Source organism: Candoia aspera, chromosome 5 (genome assembly GCF_035149785.1).
Source record: "Candoia aspera isolate rCanAsp1 chromosome 5, rCanAsp1.hap2, whole genome shotgun sequence".
In the NCBI taxonomy this organism is placed as follows: domain Eukaryota; kingdom Metazoa; phylum Chordata; class Lepidosauria; order Squamata; family Boidae; genus Candoia; species Candoia aspera.
Window position 1 is genome coordinate 65315414 of NC_086157.1, and position 26541 is coordinate 65341954.

General features: G+C 38.1%; 1 protein-coding gene across 4 annotated transcripts in view; it reads left to right on the top strand.

Annotated features, from left to right (window-relative positions):
- Positions 1 to 26541, top strand: part of APP (amyloid beta precursor protein) — a 125906-nt gene that overhangs the window by 48718 nt on the left and 50647 nt on the right. For all 4 annotated transcript variants that reach the window (XM_063305461.1, XM_063305459.1, XM_063305460.1 and 1 more), the window contains exons 3-5: positions 9794 to 9923; positions 18308 to 18420; positions 21683 to 21876. In XM_063305461.1, coding sequence (XP_063161531.1) covers positions 9794 to 9923; positions 18308 to 18420; positions 21683 to 21876 — 437 coding nt within the window. The remainder of the gene's footprint in view (positions 1 to 9793; positions 9924 to 18307; positions 18421 to 21682; positions 21877 to 26541) is intronic.

Here is a 26541-nt window from a genome sequence, read left to right on the forward strand (position 1 = left end):
GCACATGGTGAGAGCTTGTCCAGCGAGAAGCCAAGCAACTTCAGTAAGACCCCCAGGGCAAGCAGCTGAAACAAGAGCCATCTCCGCCTCTGCTTCCAACCAGGGAAACTCTGTTGGTCTCCCTCCACAGAGCTCAGCAGGGAGACCATCAATCAATTAAGGAGGGCTCATTCCGAGGATTCCAGGCAATCCTTTTACTACTTACCAGTAATAATGCACGTCAACCCAGAGCACCAGGTCAAGCTAGAGGCCATCATGGATTCCGGAGCTTCAACCAATTTTATTGATGTGCAGACCGTACAAGACTTCAACATCCCGACCATAGAATTGCCATGTCCCATAGAAGTGGAGACCATTGACGACCAGCCCCTCAAGGCAGGGCCAATTAGAAGACTCACAGAACCGGTGCAACTGACAACGAGAGACCACACTGAGTGGATCCAGCTTTATGTTACTGCATCGCTTAGTGTGCCTGTAATCCTAGGCACGCCTTGGCTGAGGATCCACAACCCATTGCTGAACTGGACTACGGGAGCAATCTCCTTCCCAGCTAAGGAATGCCAGCACCACAAGATTCAAGCCGCTCTCCGCTCTCCAGCAACCAACGCAGTCACGGAAGCAAGGGGGGTCCAGTTGCCAGCCAAGTATGCAGATTTCGCAGACGTTTTCAGCGAACAAGAGGCCACAGCACTACCCCCCCATAGGGACTGTGATTGCACCATTGAGTTGATACCAGGAGCCAGGATTCCAGCAAGGAAACAATATCCCATGTCTCCCACGGAACTAGCCACCTTAAAGGATTACTTGGACTCTAATCTCCAAAAGGGGTTCATCCGACCATCTACTTCCCCAGCGTCTGCTCCTACCTTCTTCGTACCAAAGAAGCGTGACCCGTTGGCACCGGCAAACCAGGAGGCATGGTGAATCACTTGGTGAGTGACAGAGGCCCACAGTTCACTTCCAGGTTCTGGAGGGCCCTTTTCCAGTCATTAGGGGTCCAGATCCACCTGTCCTCAGCGCATCATCCTGCTAGTAACGGGCAACCCGAGAAAATTAACCAATGGTTACAGCAGTATCTCAGGTGTTACACCACTTATCAGCAAGACAATTGGCCAGCCCTGCTACCATGGCAGAATTTACATATAATAATTCTGTGCAATCCTCGACCAAGATGTCCCCTTTCCAGGCACTCTACGGGGTTAACCCTCGGGTGTTGCCCACCTCCTCCCAGCAGGGAATGGTTCCAGCCGTGGCTGATTTTCTTAAAGAGCAACAAGCTGCACAGGAGTTGTTAAAGGAGCAGCTGAACAGGGCAAAGAGTGCTTACAAGAGAGTTGCAGATGCTCACAGACAAGAGGGGCCAGCGATTGCAGTAGGAGACAAAGTGTGGCTCTCTCCCAAGTTTTTGAACTCTACCAGACCCTCCAAGAAATTGGACTCTAAGTTTGTGGGCCCTTTCACTGTGGCGCAGCAGATAAATCCAGTGGCTTATTGTTTACAGCTACCAGCATCCATGAAAGTCCATCCAGTGTTTCACAGAGCCTTGCTAGCCAAAGACCCTCCCCCAAGTGCCTTGCGATCACAACTGCCCCCCCCACCTCCAGTAATTGTGGAGGGGGAGGCGGAATATGAAGTTGAGGAAATTCTGGACTCTAGGAGGAGGGGAAGGGGCATCCAATATTTCATACACTGGAAAGGGTACCCTGAGGAAGAGCGCACGTGGGAGAATGCCACAGATGTGAATGCACCAGCACTGGTTCATCGATTCCATCAGCTTTTCTCTCACAAACCCAAGCCTCGCACTCTACCAGAGATTCCTCATTTGGCTGAGCAGGCAGAGGAATCCCAAGCAGAGGAGTTCGTAAGTTTGCACCTTCCATCCCCGCCTGAAGCCTTGACTCCAGTTACAGAGGAGGGGGGGGGCCGCAGCCCTCCACCTCAGGCGTGCATTTCCCAGGGGGGCGGGGGACGACTCTTCTAATTATCTAGCTATTTTCCAGCAGCAGCCACCTGGGCCAGAAGCGTTATCAGACCTGGAGAGCAGCACTGATTTGTCCTTGGAGGAGTTTTCCTTTGAAGACTTTCCATCGTTGCCCAGTTCCCATGGGAGCTTAGAAGCAGATGTCGAATCTTATCAAGACTCTGGAAGGGAGGGGGCTGAAATGGAATGTGAATCTGGAGGGGAGGGTGATGTCATGAGTAAGGATGGTGAGCAGGGGGCTCCCATCCAGGCTGTAAAGTGCATGCGTAGCACTGAGGAAATAGGTAGCCATTCCAAGAGACACAGATCGGGCCTGCCTTAGTCTTTGGGGTTTATATGTCTGGGTTTTTCCCATGCTTCTTCAGTTTGTTAGGATTTCTGTTATGTAGCAGTAATAAAACATTAGAGACCTGTTCCTTGTCTCAGCGTGGTTCCTGGCTGTTAGGACAATATATTCAGTTACATAATGCAATGAGTTGTATAGATCTCAAAAGTAATTGTATCAAAGAACAAAGTTGATGGATATGAGGAAATCAAATGAGAGCGAATTATGCATTAAAAAATGAGAAATTAGAGCTGGTAGATTAATTTCTGTACTTTGAAAAATGTTGAGTAAAGATGGCTAAATGGATGTGATACATTTTTAAAATGTGCAAAATAATGGGTAGTATATGGTCTGTTGCAGGAATTAAAAGAAATGAAAATGGTTGTGTGTAAGTATCTGCCTACTTTGTTAACTGGAAGTGAGAATTGGATATCAGGTGAAACATAAAATTAAGATGAATATAGTAAGAACAGATTACTTAACTGTGTGATGAAAGAAGAAGAGATAGTGAATGAATACTGAATGAATATGGACTGAATACAAAAGTGAGTGATCAGTGTGTAATGGAGAAAAGAGTTTGGCAAGATAGGATTCTTGAAGGCTTTCTAGTTCTTTTATAGTGGCCCAACAATGCAAGATGTATTCTAATGGTGATGGAAGGTAGCCCTACCTCCATCCTTAAATAGGCAACAGGGAAACAATTTGTATGTTGAGGTGGGTTTAGACATAGAATGAACATGAATCATTAAAAATATACAAAGGAAGAGTATATGGGTAGAGAGGATAAGGGAGCTAAGACAGTTGTAGTTGGATGGAGCTGATGAGATCATTAGGGGAACATGAAAATTTTAAAGAGTAAGGTAGTGTAGGAAGTATATTATCTTGTATTTTGAAATTTAATTAAGGCCCTTTTAAAAAAAATACCTTGCAGACCAGCATGTGGTAGGCAGCAATGAGGACCTTGGAAAACATATTCAAATGCCGTGAGGTGTTTGTACATAGATATTATGCAGGCAGTGGTTTTTCCTGTGACACTGTGTGAAAGCAAAAGTTGGACTTTGAAGAAGTAAGATAGAAAGAGCATTGATGCTTTTGAACTTTGGCATTGGACAAGACTCGTGAGAATGGCAACGATTGCCAAGAAAGCAAACAAAATTGTAGTTCTATTGAAAGGTTTATAATTTTGGGAAAAGCAGAAGGAAGGAGATGAAGAGAATGACCAACTTCAAAGTTTTGTTGTTTATTCGTTTAGTCACTTCCGACTCTTCGTGACTTCTTGGACAAGCCCACACCAGAGCTTCCTGTCAGTCAACACCCCCAGCTCCCCCAGGGACGAGTCCGTCACCTCTAGAATATCATCTATCCATCTTGCCCTTGGTCGGCCCCTCTTCCTTTTGCCTCCCACTCTCCCTAGCATCAGCACCTTCTCCAGGGTGTCCTGTCTTCTCATTATGTGGCCAAAGTATTTCAGTTTTGCCTTTAATATCGTTCCCTCAAGTGAGCAGTCTGGCTTTATTTCCTGGAGTATGGACTGGTTTGATCTTCTTGCAGTCCAAGGCACTCTCAGAATTTTCCTCCAACACCACAGTTCAAAAGCATCTGTCTTCCTTCTCTCAGCCTTACTTATGGTCCAGCTCTCACAGCCCTATGTTATTACAGGGAACACCATTGCTTTAACTATGCGGGCCTTTGTTGTCAGTGTGATGTCTCTGCTCTTAACTATTTTATCAAGATTTGTCATTGCTCTTCTCCCAAGGATTAAACGTCTTCTGATTTCCTGACTGCAGTCAGCATCTGCAGTAATCTTTGCACCTAGGAATACGAAGTCTTTCACTGCTTCTACATTTTCTCCCTCTATTTGCCAGTTATCAATCAAGCTGGTTGCCATAATCTTGGTTTTTTTGAGGTTTAGCTGCAAGCCAGCTTTTGCACTTTCTTCTTTCACCTTCATCATAAGGCTCCTCAGTTCCTCTTCACTTTCAGCCATCAGAGTGGTATCATCTGCATATCTGAGATTGTTAATGTTTCTTCCAGAGATTTTAACTCCAGCCTTGGATTCCTCAAGGCCAGCTTGTCGCATGATGTGTTCTGCATATAAGTTGAATAGGTAGGGTGAGAGTATACAGCCCTGCCGTACTCCTTTCCCAATCTTAAACCAGTCCATTGTTCCGTGGTCTGTTCTTACTGTTGCTACTTGGTCGTTATACAGATTCTTCAGGAGGCATACAAGATGACTTGGTATCCCCATACCACTAAGAACTTGCCACAATTTGTTATGGTCCACACAGTCAAAGGCTTTAGAATAGTCAATAAAACAGAAATAGATGTTTTTCTGAAACTCCCTGGAATTTACCTCCAATGTTTCTAATTTTCTGGAAGAGGTCTCTTGTCCTTCCTATTCTATTGTCTTCTTCCACTTCTGCGCATTGCTTGTTTAAAAATAATTCCTTATCTCTTCTAGCTAACCTCTGGAATTTTGCATTTAATTGGGCATATCTCCCCCTATCGCTGTTGCCTTTTGGTTTCCTTCTTTCTTGGGCTACTTCTAGTGTCTCAGCAGACAGCCATTTTGCCTTCTTGGTTTTCTCTTTCTTTGGGATGTATTTTGTTGCCGCCTCCTGAACAATGTTGCGAACTTCTGTCTATAGTTCTTCTGGGACCCTGTCTACTAAGTCCAATCCCTTAAATCTATTCTTCACCTCCACTGCATATTCGTTAGGAATATTGGTAAGCTCATATCTAGCTGATCTGTGGGTCTTCCCTAATCTCTTGAGTCTGATCCTAAATTGTGCAATAAGAAGTTCGTGATCTGAACTACAGTTGGCTCCAGGTCTTGTTTTTACCAACTGTAAAGGATGTAGTCAATCTGATTTCGGTGTTGTCCATATGGGGAAGTCCATGTATAAAGCCGTCTCTTAGGTTGTTGGAAGAGAGTGTTTGTTATGCAGAGTGAATTGTCTTGGCAAAATTCTATCAGCCTATGTCCTGATTCGTTTTGTTCTCCCAGGCCATGCTTACCTGTAATTCCAGGTGTCATTTGACTGCCCACTTTAGCATTCCAGTCTCCTGTGATGAAAATAACATCTCTTTTAGGCATGTTGTCCAGTAGGTGCTGCAGAACCTCATAAAACTGCTCTACTTCAGCTTCGTCAGCATCTGTGGTTGGGGCATATATTTGGATCACCAAACTTCAAAGTGCATGGACTCAATTATAGTGGCAATGGGTTCATCTTTGGAAGACTTGAAGGGCCAGGTTGGGGACAGGTCATGGTCATTAAGAATCAACACTGACTTGATGGCACATAATCAGTCAATCATCTTTTATGAGCCATAAGGGCTCTGTAACCAAAACCCTGATAAATCACACTGTGATTTAGCATGTCAAGACTTATGATTGGAAATGAGGGAACTCATTCTATTTATCTGAATTTCTATGTTGAATACATGAGGTGACTGATTTCCAGCAAAATAACATCGGCTGATGTGTCAGAACTGAAGCAATACATGCTAAAATGTTAATTCAGTACAGAAAATATTTTTAATATAATTGACTTTTAAAATAATCATATTATAAGTAGAAAGAGTGGTTGGTGTGTACTTAACGCCTATTCCAAATAGACAAGATGAACCAAGTGCATTAAAGCCAGTATTAAAAGTATTATTATATATTATTACTATGGGCCAAATTATTAATGGCAGATTAACTCAAGGGCTCTGACCTTGAAAAACTGATTTTTCTTCTTGCAGATGTGTTTCCAACTGTTAACAACCAAGTTGCTAGTTTTGCTCTACTCTCATTTAAACTTAGGAAGAAATACTTAAGTTCTTAGTAGCTTTGGCTTTATTTTGTTGTAACCTTTTAATATCTTTTATTACTTTATTTTATAATTTTACTATTTTGTTTTATTGTTATTTTATTTTATTGCATTCCTATGTTATGACCTGTTGTTACAACAATAAACTTACTTACTTTACTATACTTTACTTTAACTTGCTAGTTTATTAATTTTTGGTGCACATTGCCTAGAGTCTTAGCCAATTGAGACAACAAATAAATTCCATAAATAAATAAATAGATCAATAGTAAGATAGTGGTTGATAGAGGGCCAATAATTTTGTTTGTTTGTTTCTTTGATGTGTTCCTGCCTTCATTCAATCCCATCTGAATGAAGCTGCTGTAGAAAGTTTTACTTGCACAGCAGGAGTAGATATGTGGTGAAATAGTTTTCTGTTTATTTCATTGCAGAGTATCTGCCTCAGTACTTTGACAGCCTCTCTTTATCGATTTAATTATTAATTGAATAGCATTCAAAGAAAACTCTGCTACCATGAGATCATGTGTTTCAGTTACATTGCATCATACAGATTTCTGATTCATGCTAATATGAAAAGTAAACGCTAGAAGCACTGGATGAGCAGCCTGTGGGGATTTCTTTTCAGACTGGCAATATTCCAAGCCGTGTCTTGCCTCTTGTGGGAAAATGCAAAGCTAATAAATAAGGGGAAAATATTTTCCTGAATTTGGTTTTTATTTGTTTAAAATACACCACAACTATTAAGGATCACACTGTCACTGTGGATCACTTGACTTCGACTAAATCAGATTTGATTCCTATTTTAGACAGACTTTAACAGTTGCTTCAAGAAGCCTAGCAAAATGATTTCTCCTGTAGTGAATTAAACAAACCTTTGCTGTATTTTATAGAACTGACTTCTCAAATTGATGCCTTTGAAGTGTTGGACTCCAGTCTCCATTTTCACACATCACAGTAACTATTGATCATGATGACTAGGGAACTTTGGTCCAATTAATTTGGAGGGCATGTGGGGAAAAAATGGTACTTGCCATGAGGATATCTGCCAACAATTTTACTTTTGCTTGTTCCATTGAATAACTTTATGTAACTTGTCAAAGCTGTAATCTATGGCTGTGGGGTGAGAATTGCTTTCCACAGTGAAGTCATTTGTCTGATGGCTCTCCTGCTATAATGTGGATTAGAATCAACTGTTCAGTCATAAATTACATTGATTGGCTATGTATAAAGACTGTTCTAAGGTGATTAAGAAAACTAAATTACCTTGAATATATTCTATTATTCATTTTTGTTCTGTTTTCACCAGGAACACTTTACTGTTATTATATAAAATGTAACATACTCGAAGTCAAAATCAAATATCTAGACCAGCACTGTTGTACACATATGGAATGGAAGATACCATTTATTTATATCTCACATTTCTTCACTGCCCATCTCAGCAAGTGACTCTGAGCAGTTTACAATCAGATTAAAATAATAAAAGATTAAAATATCATAAAACAGATTCATTATATAAATATAAAATATAAAATCCAGGATGGTGAAATAACAATCTCAATAAAATTTCCCAGGGCCTCATAAAGGTGCCAACCAGCCCCATGTTTGACTCCCTTTCAGAAGGCCGGGAGAGTAAGGGCCTCCCTCACCTCTGGGGGTAATTTATTCCACAGGGCAGGGGCCACGGCAGAGAAGGCCTCTTCCTGGACCCTGCCAATCAACAATCTCTCATGGACAGGGTCCATAACATGCCATCTCTGCCTGACTGGGTGGGACAAGTCAATGTAATGTGGGTAAGGCGGTCCCTTGGGTAGCCTGGACCAATGCCATGTAAGGCTTTAGAGGTGATAACCAACACTTTGAATTGGACCTGGAAGCAAACTGGCACCCAATGCAGCTCGTGCCACAAAAGTGTGATATGCACCATCTTTGGGGCTCCTAAAACCAGTCATGCGGCCGCATTCTGAACTAGCTGTAGCTTCCGGAGGGTAGCTACAAGGGTAGCCCCATGTAGACCTCATTGCAATAGTCAGGAGATGACTAGGGCATGAGTGACTGACCAGAGGGCTTCCCTATCCAGGAACTGGAGTAACTGGCGCATAATACAAAGTTGGGCAAAGGTTCCCCTGGCCATGGCTGCTACCTGCTCTTTGAGCAGGAGTCATGAGTCCAGGAGAACCCCCAGTTCCATACCGGATCTGTTTGTGGCAGTGCATCCAGAACCAAAGATAGTAAATTCCAAGATACCAAGGAGCCACGAACCCACAGCCACTCTGTCTTACCAGGGTTCAGCTGAAGCCTATACTTCCCCATCCAGACCCCTGCAGCCTCCAGGCACTGAGAGAGGGTGGTCACAGCCTCACTTAGATCACCTGGGATGGAGATGTATGACTGAGTATCATCAGCATATTGATGATATCTCATCCCAGTTACGCACCTTCAGCATTTTCTTTTTATACATTACCCAAGCATTGAAAATAAAAATGGCATAATGCCTGCATCTTCTATCATTAGTTGTGCTTCTGTCATTGATTATGTATTATTGGATCTAAAAAATGAACAGAAGAGGGAATTATCATAAAAAATATACTCAGAAATTGCAAAGAGCACCTCTTTCTTAATTTGTATAGAAAAAGTGTTTTTTTCTGTGCGGAAGCAAAGCAATTAAGGACTTCTCAGATTAATACCAGCTGCTGAAGTCATGACTGGAAAACTGTAGACTAACTGTAGAATAACTTATCCAGATAACTCAAGCACTTTCATAATTCATTTGTGTCAAGAGCTGGGATGCTAGGTCTTCTCCAGTTTTCTAAGTATGCATCAAGCACAATGCAGTTTGAGAACAGTAGAGTTGAATCAAACATTCTGATTCTTCCTTACATATTTCTTCCCCTAAAAATGATGTTAATCCTTTAAACAAAATCTGTGAAAAAATATTTTAAGTACATTTTTAGTTAAATTCACTTCTCAATACTGAAGTTTAATTTGTATTAAAGCACAAGGATCTCTCAGCCTGGCATAACTAGATAAGCATTTATTAAGTGGCTGGCTGTGTTGCTGAGTATATAATGACATGATGAGGCCTGGATTTGTAAAGTTCTAAAAATTCATACTATGTTCCAATAACATGATACACTGTAGAAGATCATATAAGGTCTACTGTAGAAATATTGCTCTTCCAATCTGGTTTCTGATGTTTGGATAGTCTTCCTATGTAATCCTACACCATCTACATGGTTTCTACATTCTAGTGTTGGACATTATACTAGATAATGTTTATTTTTGAATTGAACTTGATGAATAGGTAGGAAGGAGATGACTGTAATTTTATAATGTCTGCATTTTTCCTGCTAAGAAAAAAATTTAAGTGGTTTGAGGGTGGGGGGAATAGGAAGAGTGGAGTTAGAAAAAGGAAGATTAAAAAATATCCATGTGATTATTTTTGTTGGATATGTGGTCAAAAATAAATGTTTTCAGACTATGTTCTTAGAGAGCTGAAAGCCTGATTTCTAATATTTTTGTATATAAAAATGGCCTGCACAATCAAAACTTCACATAGGTTTATGCTTATATATTATTAGTAGGCTCTCATATCATAATGTTTTGAAGGTCACATGCATCTATAGTAGCATTTCATATCTCTATTTCACAATTTTATGTTTTCAATAACAGGTCTATCCTGAACGGCAAATCACGAATGTTGTTGAAGCCAATCAACCAGTAACAATCCAGAACTGGTGCAAGGAGGGAAGAAAGCAATGTAGGAGTCACCCCTATATTGTTGTTCCCTATAGGTGTTTGGGTAAGTATAATCTAAAATTCTGTCAGCATAATCTATGAATGTAACTATACATATTTATGCTTTGTCCCACTTAAAATTAATTTTATTCTCAGAAAGATAATGTCTGTATAATAATATCAAGTATTCTTTTCCTATTTATATTGTATTATGACATTTTAAGAAAAAGAAATAATGGGTTTTTTTATTCTAAATAGGACAACCACCCCCTGCATTATTATCTGTAAGCAAAATACAACAGAATACTTTGAGCAAATAATGAATTCATTTAGATACGCTACTCCATTTTCTTACTGTTTCAGAATTGCATGTAATGAGTCTATATAATAAGAAAAAAGGATAGCTGTAATGTGTGAGATGTGTAAAGCATCCTTCACTGGTTGCTGAAATTGTCTAGTACTCCATTATACTCAATTAACTCGAAGTGCATATATCATTTGGTGCTATTTTTGAATTTCATTCTTCACTTAAGTGGCTTAACTTGAAAGGATTTGTTTTATTCTTGTACTGGTCAGCTGAAAAATCATGGATTTCATCAACTATAATAACCTTTCCTCTCAACCTATCCCTTCTTATATTTATTTTGCAATTTGATTCTCATACATTATCTTTATGTATCCAAAACACTCAATATATTTTTCATCCCAGTCACTCACATTTGTATTCAGTGCAGATTCATTCTACAGCCACTGATTCTTGACCTCATCTTCTCTTGCTTTACCACATATGCTTCTTAATTAACCATTCCCACTGCATTCAACTTTTATGTTTCTCCTGACATAACTAGTTCTTTCTTCCATATAACAAAATGGGCAGAAACACATTTTATACATATACATATTTACTTTTTTCAACCATCATTCTTTGTAGAAGATGACGCACTACCCATTATCTTTTTAGCTGCACTTGTATGCCTTAAGATTTTTGCATTAACTTCCCTATCTTTAATAAATATTCTACCAAGTTATATAAATGTATCTACTTGCTCTAGTTTTTCACTGTGTATATATAATTTGCAGTCTATTTATTTAATAGATGTATATGGTCACCTAATTCACTGAGTGACTCTAGCAAATGTACAGTTTGAAAAAATATGAAAATATAGAATTAAAAACAGAATAAATTAGTTGTTCACTGCATTCCCTGTCAAACAGAACTATCTTGGTGTCTGACATATTAATATTTAGATCCATACTAATTACATCATACCATCTGTATAAAATTCACTGGAAATAATTCAGCTTCTCAACTAAAGACTACATTATCTACATTCCAAAGTACATAAACATTTACATGTTCAATCAATACATCTCTAATATCATCACAGCATTCCATTTTCAAAGAGAATATCTGTAGCTCAGGGTTGAACTGTGGAGTCCTTGGTGCTCTCTGAGCCTTGTTGTTTCCTTGCAGACGTTTCATTGCAACATCTTCAGTGAGAGAAGGGAGTAGGGTTGCTCTCTGTTTATATACAATGGCTTGCCAGCAATCAACACCCAGATATACAAAGATTAACACCAGGATTAACACCAGACAAACAATCAAGCAGTACACAATGCCCTAATCAAGGAACCATTAACTCAGTCAATCAACCAAGCAGCAAACAACAGCCTAATCAAGGAAGTACCAAGGAGAGAACAACACTCGCACCAACACAAGCAGGGCAAGCCACAGCATATAAACAGAGAGCAAACCCGACTCCCTTCTCGCACTGAACATGTTGACTAGTCAAGTCAGGCAATGAAACGTCTGCAAGAAAACAACCAGGCTCGGAGAGCATCATGGACTCCACATTCCATTTTCACTTATCCATACATGTGTCAAACAATCAAGGGGACATTACACAATCTTGTTTTACTCCTGTCTCAATTTTGACCATTTATTATGCATTCCATTTATTTCCATATATACTTAGCACATTCACCAATCAACATGCAACTTTATATTCATGCAAAACATTCCATTATTCATACCCATTAACTTTATCATACATTCTAAATTAATAACTGTACAATAAGTTTCCTTGCTCATATACATACATTTATCAGTGACACACTGAAAACAAAAATCTGGTCTACTCACCATGTGAACTGTAAAAAAATTCACAGCTAGGTATCCAGTGCACAAATGACAGGGCTAGGACTGTAGAGAACTTTTGTTTATATTCTCCATAGACTTGAAAATCTCCTAGATAACAGGTGTAATGCATAGCATCTCAATATATCAGAGCAGATGTGAATGATTTTATCCATATAATGCTTGGGCAGATGATTGCAGTTCTCACTAATTTATTATTCTAGTCCTGCCTTCTCTAAAAAGATCCAGAATACTCTGAATTCTGCAGATGCAGCAAGGACAGAGAAGTTCATTTTGTGGAGTCCTTGGTTCTCTCTGAGCCTTGCTGTTTTCTTGCAGACATTTCATTGCCAGACTAGGCAACATCTTCAGTGCAAAGAGGGAGTGGGCCTTGCTCTTACTTCATTTTGTTGCCTTTACCACCACAGAATAAGTTTGAACATGAGCCGGTCACGTCATCTTCTTTTCTGAGAGCGTCAGGCTAGGTATTTCTTACCTGCTTTATTTCACAAGCTTCTCTGAGTCTAGAGAATAAAGCTAGGAGGGAACAGTGGACAGGGGGAGGTGACTTGGGACTAATCCTGGTAATCACTTGGGTTACATCAAACGTTCTACCACATCGCCCTGGCAAAGGACTCTCTTTTCATGCAGAATATTCCTTCCAGCATTCCCTCATTTCAGTTTCAACCCATATTGTTTAATCACTTCTTTTTTAATTCAGTTCACTCTGCCAGAGGCTCCTTGTTTAGCCCTTTTCACCCATTTCTAATCCAAATCAGTTTTCAATTTAATTGAAATAGCTGTGCATTTTCTCTGCTTGTTCCTTGTTCTGTTGACTGTATTCTTTGCAATTTTTTATCCAGGTGGATTATACAACATCCTTTTCAACTTCATTTTTGCAGCAATCATTCAGTGCAGTTTTTTCACACACAACCTCTTTCGCTTATTTATTTAATAAGCATCCTTTTTCATACTTTGTTTCAGTAACTCCATATATTTGTGTGACATTCTGTAACGTAATACTTTTAATTCTGCTCCAAGCAGTTTTCACATCAAAAAGTAAAAGTGAAATTTATTGAGAGGATCAGAAATGCATTCAGTTAAAGATGAGAAGGGGGGGGGAATCCTAAAAATAATAGAAAATATTACAAAAAGAATTCACTATCAGCATATCAGATACATTCAAATCTTAGATGGGCAGAGAAAGATGTCACTGTTGAAAAGAAAATATATATAATAAAAAGTAAATATAAATGATGTTTATGCCATCATAATAATAACTGAATAGATCCTAGTTCTTATGATTTATACCTCCAGTTTGGTGTAGGGGTTAAGGAATCAGGCTAGAAACCAGGAGACCATGAGTTCTAGTCCCACCATAGGCACACAGCTGGCTGGGTGACCTTGAGCCAGTCACTTTCTCTCAGCCCTAGGAAGGAGGCAATGGCAAACCGCTTCTGAAAAACCTTGCCAAGAAAGCTGCAGGGCCTTGTCCAGGCAGTCTCTGAGATTCAGACACAATTGAATGGACACACAAACACAAAAAGTTGCCTATATGGAGTGGCAGAAACAAATAAACGTTATTGTGATTTTGTAGATATTTTCTAAAATCTGTTATTTGCTTTGGTCCCAGATGTAGAATGCATTTGGAAATTATTCCTAAGTTAGTGCACTACATTCCCTCTTTCTCCACTATTGGCACAAAAAAGAATACGGAAAAATTTGCTTTTTCTTTCTTTTTTTAATTAATAATGTCTAGCTGTATCTGGACAAAGAATGGTTAATTTTAATTATGATTAGTTGAAATAAGCCAGCTTTTAAATTGTTTAATTGTTAAATTGTTTTCTATTAATTATAGTATTAGCCATAATTTTCTGTATGGCATCTAGAGTTAATTGCTGAAAATACCTTTGAAAGCTTCTAATCTCTTCTTTGTAGGAAGATTTCTTTTTGTAAGCCTAGACTATCCAAAGAAATAACACAGTTTTGGAATCAGAAAAACTCCGCTCAATTCCAGTGTTCTTCATCAGATTTCGTAAAGGCTTGGCTTGAATCACTGCTCTTTAGATACTTTACTTCCCCACACCCTGTAACTAGCTTTTAGTTCATACTGGGTTGTTTTTTCTCCCATATTTCTTTTTTTCTTTTGTTGTATTCTGTAGGTAATTTAATAGAGGGGTTGTTTGTTTATTCTTCACCATGTCATTTTTTAAATACAAGACATTTAGGTTTTGTTTTAAACTGTATATTTTTATGTAATGGTAACATACTGTGGTTGTATTGTTTTTGAAACTTAATATAATATTTTTAAAAAACACTTAGTAACTGTTATAACTAACAGTAACTAAGAGTAACTACACCCTAAACCTTAAGGATTAGCATATTTAGACAAAAGCTTTACTGAAGTCATATCTATGCAGAAGATTCTCTAAGCTATTACAGAATGTGTGTGTTTGCATGCACATGCAATGATTGCCTATCCTGATATACTCAGACTCACAAGCAGATACTTAATGAAATCTGATTTATTGGTAGAATAGTATGCAAATACAGAGAAAGCTGAGAATGACTAAAAGCGCGCCAAATACAAACTAAAAACCCTCGGCTCCAAACCTAATCCCTCCCCTCGCCCGGCCATAGCAACCACCCCCCTCCCAGGTGCTGGTAACCGTTTTCCACACATCCTGGGAAAGCAACCTTGAACACATGAGATAAGCCAAACATTCCAACCCAGCAGCCAACAGATAACAACTCCCCTAAGAGGAATCCTCCCTCCCGAGATCAAACACGTATCAGGCAAATGACATGCGAAACGTTATGATGTACCAGGAACAGTGAACATGACAGCACATTTCTTTATTTCAGCCTCTGGTTTAAATCCTTAGGGTCTATTGTCCATCCTTTTGAAGTGCTTTTTTTCTTTTGCTGCTTTTTTCTGTAGAATGTAGTTCTTTGCTTTCCACCTTTCCAGTTTCAACTCTCATATTTGCTTTCTGTGCTTTTCCGGCTCAGGAAGTTCTACAGTAGTCTTCCTCTAAAAGAGAAGAGGACATGATATGGTTGAGTAATGCTGGGCTTATTTTAGCATTAAGCTTCAGTGAGACAAGTATGATTAAGAAGAAGATAATAGACTTGAAATAAGAAAGCCTGTTACTGATCTTCACAACTTGAACAACAACAGTTGTACGGACAGCTTTAGAAGTATGAACTAGAATTGCATCATGCTGCTGCTGCCTGCATGTAAACACCCACATAGAGAATTACTTTCTTTATTCATACAGCTTTATATAAGTTTTTCACTATTTGTCATTTTTGTAATTAAGATGAATTGTGAGCGCCAAACTTGCCAGAGAATGATAACAGCTGCGGGTAATAAATCATATTGCTTATCAATGAATAATCTATGCAACCATAAGCGAAACAAGCATTCGCATGTGGTACATTAGCATTGCTGCTTTGTTCTAATTCAGAAGTGAATCTCTTTGGACCATCTAAAACTAAATTACTGAAGAGTAGTATTTTTACACAGTACAGATCTGGGCACCTTAAGCTCTTCCCTCTGTGAAGTACTGGACTATGTATATCAACAAAGGAAGGTGCTCTCCTGTTGAGATTTGTTAATTTTCTTCCAACATTAATTCACTGGATAGAAGGAAGCTCTATTAATGGAAAGATCTGCTTCATGAAGTGCTCTCTCCTTAAATAAACGGGAGACCTTGTATTGCTGAAACAACAGTTTGGATCCAACCCCATATTTGTTTATTTATTTGGAAGTTATTTCTCAAGCCTTATATAAGATGCTTGTATTGGCAGAAAACAGATTATCAAGGGTGGATCTGGAATGTCAGTAGGTTTTATTTGGTCTCTTACTGCTTTGCCGCAATAATATACTCAAGTTATTCAAATTTATTTTACTATGACTTTAGTTAAGTGTGTTTCAGGATAGCTGTCAGATGTACCAGAAAATTCAGCCTTCCTTTGAGAAAATTCCTGGCACTAGACTAGGAGTGTGCATAAAATGGAGAATGTCTTTTTGCTTCAAACCTGAAACAAACAGAATGCATTCTGGAAGTCCTGCTGAACCATTCTAGATAAGCTGTGATTTGGCGTATACAAAACCTGGAACTTTGGTTGTTCTAGGTTCTGACCAAAACAAAACTGTCAGGGTCTCAGGGTGATTTTATGGGACAAGTGTAAGCTAGTGAATACAGCCCCTCTTACTTGTTGTTGTTGTTTATTCGTTTAGTCGCTTCCGACTCTTCGTGACTTCATGGACCAGCCCACGCCAGAGCTTCCTGTCGGTCGTCAACACCCCCAGCTCCCTCAGGGACGAGTCCATCACCTCTAGAATATCATCCATCCACCTTGCCCTTGGTCGGCCCCTCTTCCTTTTGCCCTCCACTCTCCCGAGCATCAGCATCTTCTCCAGGGTGTCCTGTCTTCTCATTATGTGGCCAAAGTATTTCAGTTTGGCCTTTAATATCATTCCCTCAAGTGAGCAGTCTGGCTTTATTTCCTGGAGGATGGACTGGTTTGATCTTCGTGCAGTCCCTTCTTGATCCAGTGTGGTATGTCCCTATGGCCTGTCCATCCTCCAGCACCTTCTCTGCCTCCTTTGAACTGTTTCTACCACAGCATATCCCACCACTGGACCCACCCTGATCATCCCAGTGTCTTCTCTGCTTTTCCTCAGCTGCCACTGCCTCCACTGGCTTTGGTTTTTTTATTGTTATTAGCATCCTTTGCCAATTTCCTTTCATTTTGAACTTCAGCTTTTTTGACATCATCTCTCTAATTCTAGGCTTCATTGCCTATATTTTTCCTTGATTACTGCCTATACTGTATGGGTTTTTTTTTTCAGATTTTTGCTAAACATTTTGTATATCCACATTTAGGCTTTTTTCATTTTTTTTTCTTCATCAGAATTGGTTGCAATTGTGCTTTTAGTATCTTATTTTTTAGGAACTCTTCTTCCCATTCGCTTCCCCTACTGTTGTGAAAGTTGGGGTTCTTGAAATCCAAGATATACCTGTTTTAGTTTTCCTCAAAATAAAAAAATCTAGTATTACATGGTCACTTTCGCACTGTTCTTGTTCTCTTCTTTCTTTTTGGTCACCATCCAGTCAAGAATGATTGATTCCCTTGTGCCTTTCCCTTTTCTGAAGAAGAAAGTTGCTGATAACACAAACTAGGGATTTCCCAGCAGGACGATGCTTGACAAAATGTGTTTTACAACAAATGTTGGGATAATCAAAGTCATCAATATTGTTTCAATCCTCATTGAAAAACCTGCAGTTTGCTTTTGAAAGTGATCTACATCTTTTCCTGGTTGAGTTAGTGATAGTATGCATCAACAAAAATTTTTTTATTGATTTCTCCACTTATTCTACCTCAGCTTCACAAAGTTCATTCACATGGATTTCTGTGCAAATGTGAATTGCAACTCCTATTCCTTTTCTGTTGGTGTTCTTTTCTAATTATGGAAGTCATCCTACCAATATATCCATGAAGTCATATCTTATTTATTGTACTAAGAGTCATCCTGTTTATTTTCCTATAATAAACAGTAATGTACAGACAATGAATGTTATGAACTTTATGAGCAAATATTCTGATTTTTCATTTAGTAGTTGAATAATCTTCAAGGCAGCAATATTTCTTTCTTTTCTTTTGTTTTACAACACAGAAATCTTGACCTGACTTCCTTAAAAGTTTTCATCTTTAGTTCCCCAGAGGAATCCATTTAAAGCCCTCATGATCAAACTTGGCATGTTTTAGCCAAAAACATTTTTCTTCAGATAACTCAGACTTTTGAACAAAATCTATTTTATTACCAGCATTGCAAACCTAGTCATTTATGTATAGCATATTTTCTCCCCTTTTCAGGTCTCTTTCATAGAATAAGCTGTTCGGGAAAATGGGTCCTTCACAGGTTCTTGAGTTCCAAACCTAGATTTTCAAAATCCATGATGATTTATTTATAGTCTGTATACAACTACATATGTCCTTGCAGGAATTATTAGTGGACTTAATAATTTTTAGAAAACTCCATTAGCTATAACTTTGTATTTCCAGTGCTTTGACTTTAAAAGATTGTGAATGAACAAGTTTTTGCCTTATTATGTTGTTCAAGCAGCACCACCAATTTGAGGTTAGTTTTCAATATCAGGTGGTATGTATCCATATATATGCATGCTGTTTAATTTGTTAAAAATAATACTATTCCATAGGGATTTCTGAAGGTGTTTGTGAATAAACCATCCATTCAAGCTTATAATATAATGAGAGTTTTCAAATATTTTTTCTTTCAGTTGGAGAATTTGTGAGTGATGCTCTTCTAGTGCCAGATAAGTGCAAGTTCCTTCACCAGGAAAAGATGGATATTTGTGAAACTCATCTGCATTGGCACACAGTTGCTAAGGAGGTATGCTGAAAATTCTAGCCTTCTTTAAGCTGGACATTGGTTTTGTGATGATTAAAAATAAATAGAACAATGAGCCAGAAAATGTTCAGCAACTGAACTATTCCTCATTTAGAACAATTTATCACCATATACATTACAGCAGAGACATCATTAGCTTCATTCCAACAGCCCTTTTTTCTGTTTTCAGTTCCATTCACAAAGGTGTATTTTCTTATTCTGTGAATACTTAAAATACACATTTAAAAAATAATGAATTCTCATGTCTTTTAACTGCTTGTTTTCCTGCAATAGGCTTTAGCTTAGATTGAGCAATTAGAAGTAGCGGCAGGCAGGGCATGTGTGCAAACACATGTATAGTTTAGAGCAGTCCTAAATTCTTCAGACGCTTGCCTGTAAGAAGTTTTCAGTGGCCAAAAACCAAAGCAGTGAGCAGAAGTACAGTCAGGGCCTAATCCAAAGCTCTAAGTATCATGGGTAAGTCAGCTGGTCTAGGTTTAAGATGACATTTTCCACAGCACAAGAGTCAGGTTTCCAGGTGCACAGAGTCTGAGTGAGCGGTAGGTTGTCTCCAACCAGGGAAACCCTGCTAGCAACTGCTCTTGAATAGAGCCAAAGTTGGTAAATCTGATGCACTGAATGCTATTGCTCCACTCTCCATCGCGCACAGTGCACTCTGAGGCTGGGCAGAGTGTTCACTCTCTCCAGCTCCTGTTCCTTATTCTCTGACTGCGGGTGCAGTTGCTTCTGATGATTACTGGCTGGATCAGCCTCGAGTGCTTGAATGCTCAAAGCTTCCTCAGGCTGAGGTCATTCTGGCAGCCCCAGAGCAGCTCTTAAGTATCAGAATCCTTTGTCTTGGAGCTGGCCATGACACTTGTAAACAACAGTGCGAGATTATATGTGTAATGCTAGATGTACAGAAAACAAAAAAGCAAAGCATTTTGTATTCTATTTAATTATACCTAATCTATATTAGATATATAATTATATCTAATTGAGTTTATAAAGCTCCTACAATGGTTGCTCCTGGTCACATTAACATTCACAAGGTGGAGACTTCCCTTGTTCCCTAAGCTGATGGCCAAAAGATGCTATTAGCAGCAGTTCTGGCTGTCAAGTATAGCTGCTGCTAGTTACCATGCCTTCTTTGAATGTACAGAGAAAAATAATCCATTTATCCTGCTGGCAGTGAGTTCTAAAAATTGTACATGTACATGTATTTACATGGGCTTTCTTTGCCCTTTTTTTGGTGTGAAGACTTCAAATTATTTAGTTTTTTTTCCTTATAGCTGGAAGAAGCACCAATAATTTTGTTTATTGTACCTCTCTTACAATTGCTTATAGTGATTTTACTAATGTGTACCATGGGTCATCTTTTGACTTTTTAGTCCTTTATAGCCCTAATATTGCTGGGTTATCATGGGTTTTGCTTTTGGTGTTTTGTACATTTTGCTGTTTGTATAACCATAGTGATTTCAGATTTTCAGTGAGCTTTTCATTGTGACCTTACCTGAATTTGTTTGTGATTCTTTTCAGACCATGAAATGTTTTTGAAAAATACATTTTTCCATAGTGTGAATTATTTTCATTATCAAACTAGTAATTTACTTTGGAATTAATCATACTGAAATAATGTTTTCTCACTTGGCATTGGATATTACCATCATGAAGATTTAAATATCCCTCACAAGTGTGGGCAATTTATTCAAGCCCCATTTTGAGTTTGAAATAAATGTTCAGAATGTGCTGATGTAAAAGCTCTGGGGACTGTTTTAAGAATGTTATCTCTACATTCCTAAAAGATCAAATGTTGCAACAACATAAATCAGATCCTGAAATGTAAGGTGAATTATGCTCCAGGAAGCATAGAGGTTTACAAATCTTGCTTTCCTTTGTTCTGTATCCTGAGGAGGTAATAGTTAAATAACTCCAGGCAATTAATAGGCACAGGATAGATTATTTCTCTCAGTAAGAAGAATTATAGGAAGGAAAAACAAAAGATAAAATGTAGCATGTATTTAGAACATTTATATACCATAATAATCTGACTAGAAATATACCCTTCGATATATAGCTATATATACCTAAATGTGGCATTATTCATCAACATACATTTTACTGTTGCTCAGCTTAGGGCAACCCTAAGATCTACCCCTACAGAGACAGGTGATACATTGCCTTTTGTTACCTGCCTTGGCAGGTTTGGATCTTAGGATTTCTATCCCCAAGAATTGTTCTTAAGCATTAATCCACTGGGTTCATTTTGCTCTTACAAAGAGTGACAATGTTCTGTTTTATTAATATCCTAAATAAAGTGATAAAGTAAGCTTAATGCTACAGCAGCCTCTACAGGACATAATGTGTTTTGCATGTGTTTAGAAACCATGGTTTACTCTTACATACATGAGCTTAGTTTCTCCCAGGCTGAGGTAGAGGAACATTTCCCCATCAGGAAATCCAAACTTTTAGAAAATGTGATTGTCCTAATAGCCAGGAATCACGCTGAGAGGAGGAATAGGTCTCTAGTGTTTATTACTGCTACATTAGACAGAAAATCCTAACAAACTGAAGAAGCGTGGGAAAAACCCAGACAGATAAACCCCAAAAGTCAAGGCGGGTCTGTTCTGTCTCTTTGAATGACTGCTCAACTACTCAATACTACGCATGCGTTTTCCCCCCTGGATAGGGGCCCCCTCCTGCTGACCATCAGTGCTCATGACAGTGATTAATGTTAATATGGTTATGGAACCAAGTCACCTTCACACTGAAGAATTGGATCCAGATCAAGTTTGGTGTTACTTCCCATTAATTGTCTATAAAACAATTGGAATTAACTTATCCAATTGATTTCAGTAAGAATTGTCTGAATCAACACATAATTTGTGAAGCTAGCTTCTTTTTAGTAAGAGTAGTTAAAGGTTACCCATAGTAAAAAGTTCAAGTAGAATGTTAAACGATGGTAATATAAAATAGAAACAGTTAAAATGGAACACCTGGAGAGAATAAGCTTGCTTAACATTATTTCTGAACACAGCTCATACATCATGCTGCAGCAAGATCATATGCATATAACAGAGTATTTTCTCTTTCTCACGTTGAATTACTACCTTGTGAAAATATTACAAGGGACTCTGTGGCTGCATGGAGTTTTAATTGGTGTTAAGACAACACCAATTGACTCAGCAACCCAGTCTGTACCAGTTTTTAAAGGCTGTGTTTTGGTGATTACATATGTTGTGTGTCTTTTTGGCTTTCTTTTTAGTCCTGCAGTGAAAAGGGAATGAATCTACACGACTATGGCATGCTCTTACCCTGTGGAATTGACAAATTCCGTGGTGTGGAGTTTGTTTGCTGCCCAGTAGCAGATGAGAGTGACAATATCGATTCAGCTGAGGCTGAGGAAGATGATTCTGACGTTTGGTGGGGAGGTGCAGATGCAGACTATGCAGATGGCAGGTAAGACTGCTCTTCATGCCATCATTGGATGGGGGGCGGGCAGGTTAGAAACCTAATAGGGGATATGTATCTCCTAATTAAAGTCTTTAATGAATGAAGATTATGATATTGTAACAATTATAAACAGTCTTGTCAAGAGCATATTTATTTGAAAGTACCGTACATCCCAGTAGATTCAATGGGATTTGCTAATCAGACACTTTCCTATCATCCCATTAACCTAACCATAATGGGTATGAGTGGGAGTGTTTTCTCTGGGTTTGTTCTTCAGTCACATTGTATGACTCTTTAGCGCAATATAAATTATATGGATGAAATTCTTCTGCAGACTTCCTATGAGGTTTAGAAGCATGATCTCCAAAGCTTTAAATAATGTAGAAAATATACACAAGATTAGCACTGTCCCCTATGAAAAACCTTAGCATCGAAAGTCCTACTGGGCTGGCAAATAAGATGTCATCTTACTTTCTTCTACACACACTCTTGGGGTATATAGGGAGAGACAATTGAATAAGGCTTAAGAGTTGCATCATCGGCTACTTTTCAAGCAAATTTAAATAATATACCATTTGTGAATGCTCAAGACAGTTTATCCACAGGCTACAGGGTAATATTTTTCTCTGTTAGTTGTTCTCTATGTGATTATGTCTTTGGAGGTAGAATGATTGATTCTAGCTACTTTCTTACTAGCTTCGGTTGAATATTCACTACTGCCAACTATCTGTCATATTGAGATGCCTTTATCTGGTTGTATTGTTCTTTGGTGTTGTGTAGCATATAAGAATATGATGGTGGTTGTGTTTATTGAAGATTTTAGTAGGAAAAATGTGTTAGAACTTTACAGCAGCATCATGAAGCATTTACTGTACCTACAATGCATGGAACAAACAAGGAAAGAGCAGATACAAATCTTGCTTCAAGTTTTCTATGTTCCTTGCTGTTTTTAGAGATAATTTGCACATTTAATACAAAGGTGTAAGAATTTTGTTAGCATGTTGGACTAAAATGCTTAAAAAGTCCCCCATGTTTGGGGTTCCTGTGGAGATGTTAGGTACATGCCCTGTCACCTTCCCAATCTAATCTCTCTCATATTATAAACAGATGACTGTCTAAAATTTAGCTTGAGCCTATGTGTTGTTTCTTTCTCAAATAAAATAACACATTAAAATCAGTCCTTTGCCACTTTTTTTTTACCCATCCATTTTTTAAGGAGCTCAAGTTTTGTTTTTGTGTTAAATGTTACATTTTTCCCCATAAAAGGAAAATTAGACATTAAAAACATTATTTTGCCTCCATTACCATATATACAATGAAATGTGACCCTGTAATATTAAAGACAATTTTTGGGGAGGGGGGAACTGGAGCTGTGCAAAATTATTTATGAGGCACTTTGTGAAATACCCCATGAACTTACAGCTCAAAGCGCTGCCATGTCATACAGTTTCAAAAGCTTGGCTCAGCTGCTTTGGGAGCTTCCCCATGCATTCTGATCCTACACATGTAGCTACCAGTAGCTACATGTAGCAGTGCCAGCGAAATAAAGTTTGGCATTGTTTGTGCCTGTACATATATGATGACGCCAAATGAAAATGCCCTCAAAATGATGACACTGAGCTTTCCAGAGCACTTCAGTCCTCTGAAAAGTAGGTTCAGTAAGTAAAGTATTTAATACAGTGTGTCTGGATTTCATTTAAAAATCTTTGTCTATTTTTTAAAATTGCATTCTTAGAAGAAACATATTTTCAGACTAGGAATATTTCAGAGGAGTAACTAATTTCAGTTAGCATCATTGCCAATTGTGGTTTGGAGAAATGTTAACTTTTTAGAATTATTAGTTCATTTAGTTTATTATGAATTGGTCACCATTGAGGTCAAGGCTTTCTTCTGTCTATCTGACAGATCAGACTGGTATAAACTCTAATACCCCAGGGAAAAATGGAAGCCTTTTTCATTATCTCTTGGCTAATGGAGAGTTGAGTGAGTGAGTGAGTGAGTGTAAATTTCAGATATAGAATACATTAACTTTTTTTTTAATTTGTAAGAAATGGGAATGTATTTATTTCATTGTCAGCAAGGCTTCATTATAAATACCTTTTAAGAGAAACATTTTTCATATAATGACACTGTTAACCCACTATTACAAAGATAAATTTCTATTTGAGAAGAGTGAGAAAACAAGTAATTGTTCAGTACTGTAAAGAGATTTTTATAAGAATCTTCAAGAGTATCTCAATATTAATATATATATTTTTTTAAAAGTAAAAACAATGACATTAAGAACTACTTCAGACACAACTAGTGGGAGTTTTTTCATGTTTTAATTATTCCAATGCTAAATCTCCATGCTATATATCATGGGGCTTTTATGAATTAGTTTAAAATATAAATTACATTATATAGAATGGAAGGACCACTGTACGATGACACTACCTCTCAAGCCACAGTCTTTCAGAAATACTGGAGGTAAACAAAATAGACTAAACCATAATTTAGTATGGCCGTATCCAAAATGATGCTTTCAAAATTCATTCCCATCAAGCAAAGCTGAAATCTGGAAGACACAGTCTCAGCGCATATGGCTATCCAGATTGGGACACCAGACTAGGGAAGGCTGGTTAAGACTACATGTGAATATTGTTGCTGGGTTTAGCTTATAAGCAATTAATAGAGTAATGGCAAACCCCTAAAGTTTGGCCATTTACTTATTATATTTATATAGAACCATAATTAAAAAAAATACTCCTTTCTGCTGGTAATTTCATGGCTACTGAAATTTGCTGTTAAGGTCAATAGCAGTGATACTGAGAAATTCATTTTGTTTGCAATGCTCTAGTTTTGCTATCACTGTTGTATATAGCAACAAAATGTAATATGTTGTTATGTGCCAGATGCATGTCTCCCAATTATATTTACAAAAATATTTTGCCTTCTTATGAGTGAACACAAATTAATGGCAAGCAACCCTGGGTAAACAGAAGGTGCTAGGGCATCCTATGGACTATCAGAGGGAAAGCATTCAGAGTAACTATGAAATCAGATGGTGGGATACATCACTTCTACTGCATTAGTTTTGTCTGATTCCTATAATTCTGAGAATTCTCACTTCCTGGCAGGATATTCAAAAGAGGATGTGTAGAATCATTGGTTGCATGAAAAGTACTAAATGACGTAACACTGACTTTTGTACTTTTCATGTGGCTAGAAGTGCTGTACAAGTGTACAGTTCAAAGTATTGTAAATTTGTCCTTTTGGTCCTTTTTTCCACTTCCAGTTTAATACTAAAAAAAGAATCAATTGTGGGAAGAGTTAGCATCCTGAAATGATGATGGAGGTTCTGGACTAGAACCTCCTTGCTCACTAAATCTATAGCAGAAGAACCTGATTATTTTAAAAAGAAAAAAAGAAATGGAGATTTTATCCTGTATTTCATTTGCAAGGAAGATTATATTCTATACCAGATTATTACATTCTGGAAAATTCAGCAGAGAACATCTTTGACATCATGTCTATTGTAGGCTCACCATCTTCATTGTGGCCAATGACCAGTTCATAAAACTCTTGGATACAAAAATGATATTGATTAGCTAGTAACAGATTTATCAGTCAAATCTGATAAATTACATGACAGAATTTGGCCACACTTAAGGAAATAGAGTCATTTGAAACTGAGAGCAAGAGGTTTAAATAGAACTGATCAGAGTGGCCAAGGTATTTAATTAGATCTGGAATTAGTGGCTCATGGCAAGAGTTGGCATAAAATAGAGAGCACAGTAAGGCATGTTTGGAGATTTCTGTTTCTCCTTTACTTCGTGGGCAGAGTCTGGATTTAAATGGAATCCCTTTATATCTTCCTTCTAAAACCACTTATGGAAGTGTGTTGAACTGTGGTAAGGTTAGGGTCCTCCTTGGTTTAGAAACAGTGATTTGGTTTAAATATCTAGAAGGTCTGTAAGGAGTGCCAGGGCTACTTAACCCCAACCAACAAATTGGCATGGTTTTGTTGAATTTCCCCTATATATTTACTGAATAAACAACTATTTACTGAATTCAAAACTGTTTGTAGGAATTAATAATTATGTGGTATGCCTCAAATATATTTCCCCAAATTAATCTCACTTTCATGCTATATGTTAATTTTCTTCTAAGGTCCTCAGAATTATCGCTTCCTTGAAGGATATTATTAGAGAAGAGGATGTGTAGAATTATTGGCTGCATGGAAAGTACTAACTGAAGCAATACTGCATTTAGTAGTCTCCATGTGGCTAGAAGTTCTGTTCTTTTGGCTCTTTTATTTCACTTCCAGTTTAGTAATAAAGCAGAATCAGTACTGGGAGAAGTTGTCCTGAAATGATGACACTGGACTAGAACCTCCTTGCTCACAAAAAATATAGCAGAAGAACCTGATTATTTTAGAAAGAGAAAAGAAATTGAGTTTTTACCCTGTGTTGGTGGGGGGAAAAGCATGTGAAGAATATATTCTACAATTCTAGATCAATACATTCTGCAACAGGGTTCATAAATTGTATTATTTGTGCATTACTTAGCAGGCAAAAAATACCGGTTCCACAAGTTGCCTTGTTTTACCTTGGAGCTGAGGATTAGTGAGAGAGATGGAAAAAGAAGCAAATGAAAAAAGTGGATGAGAGAAACAACTGTGATTATAAG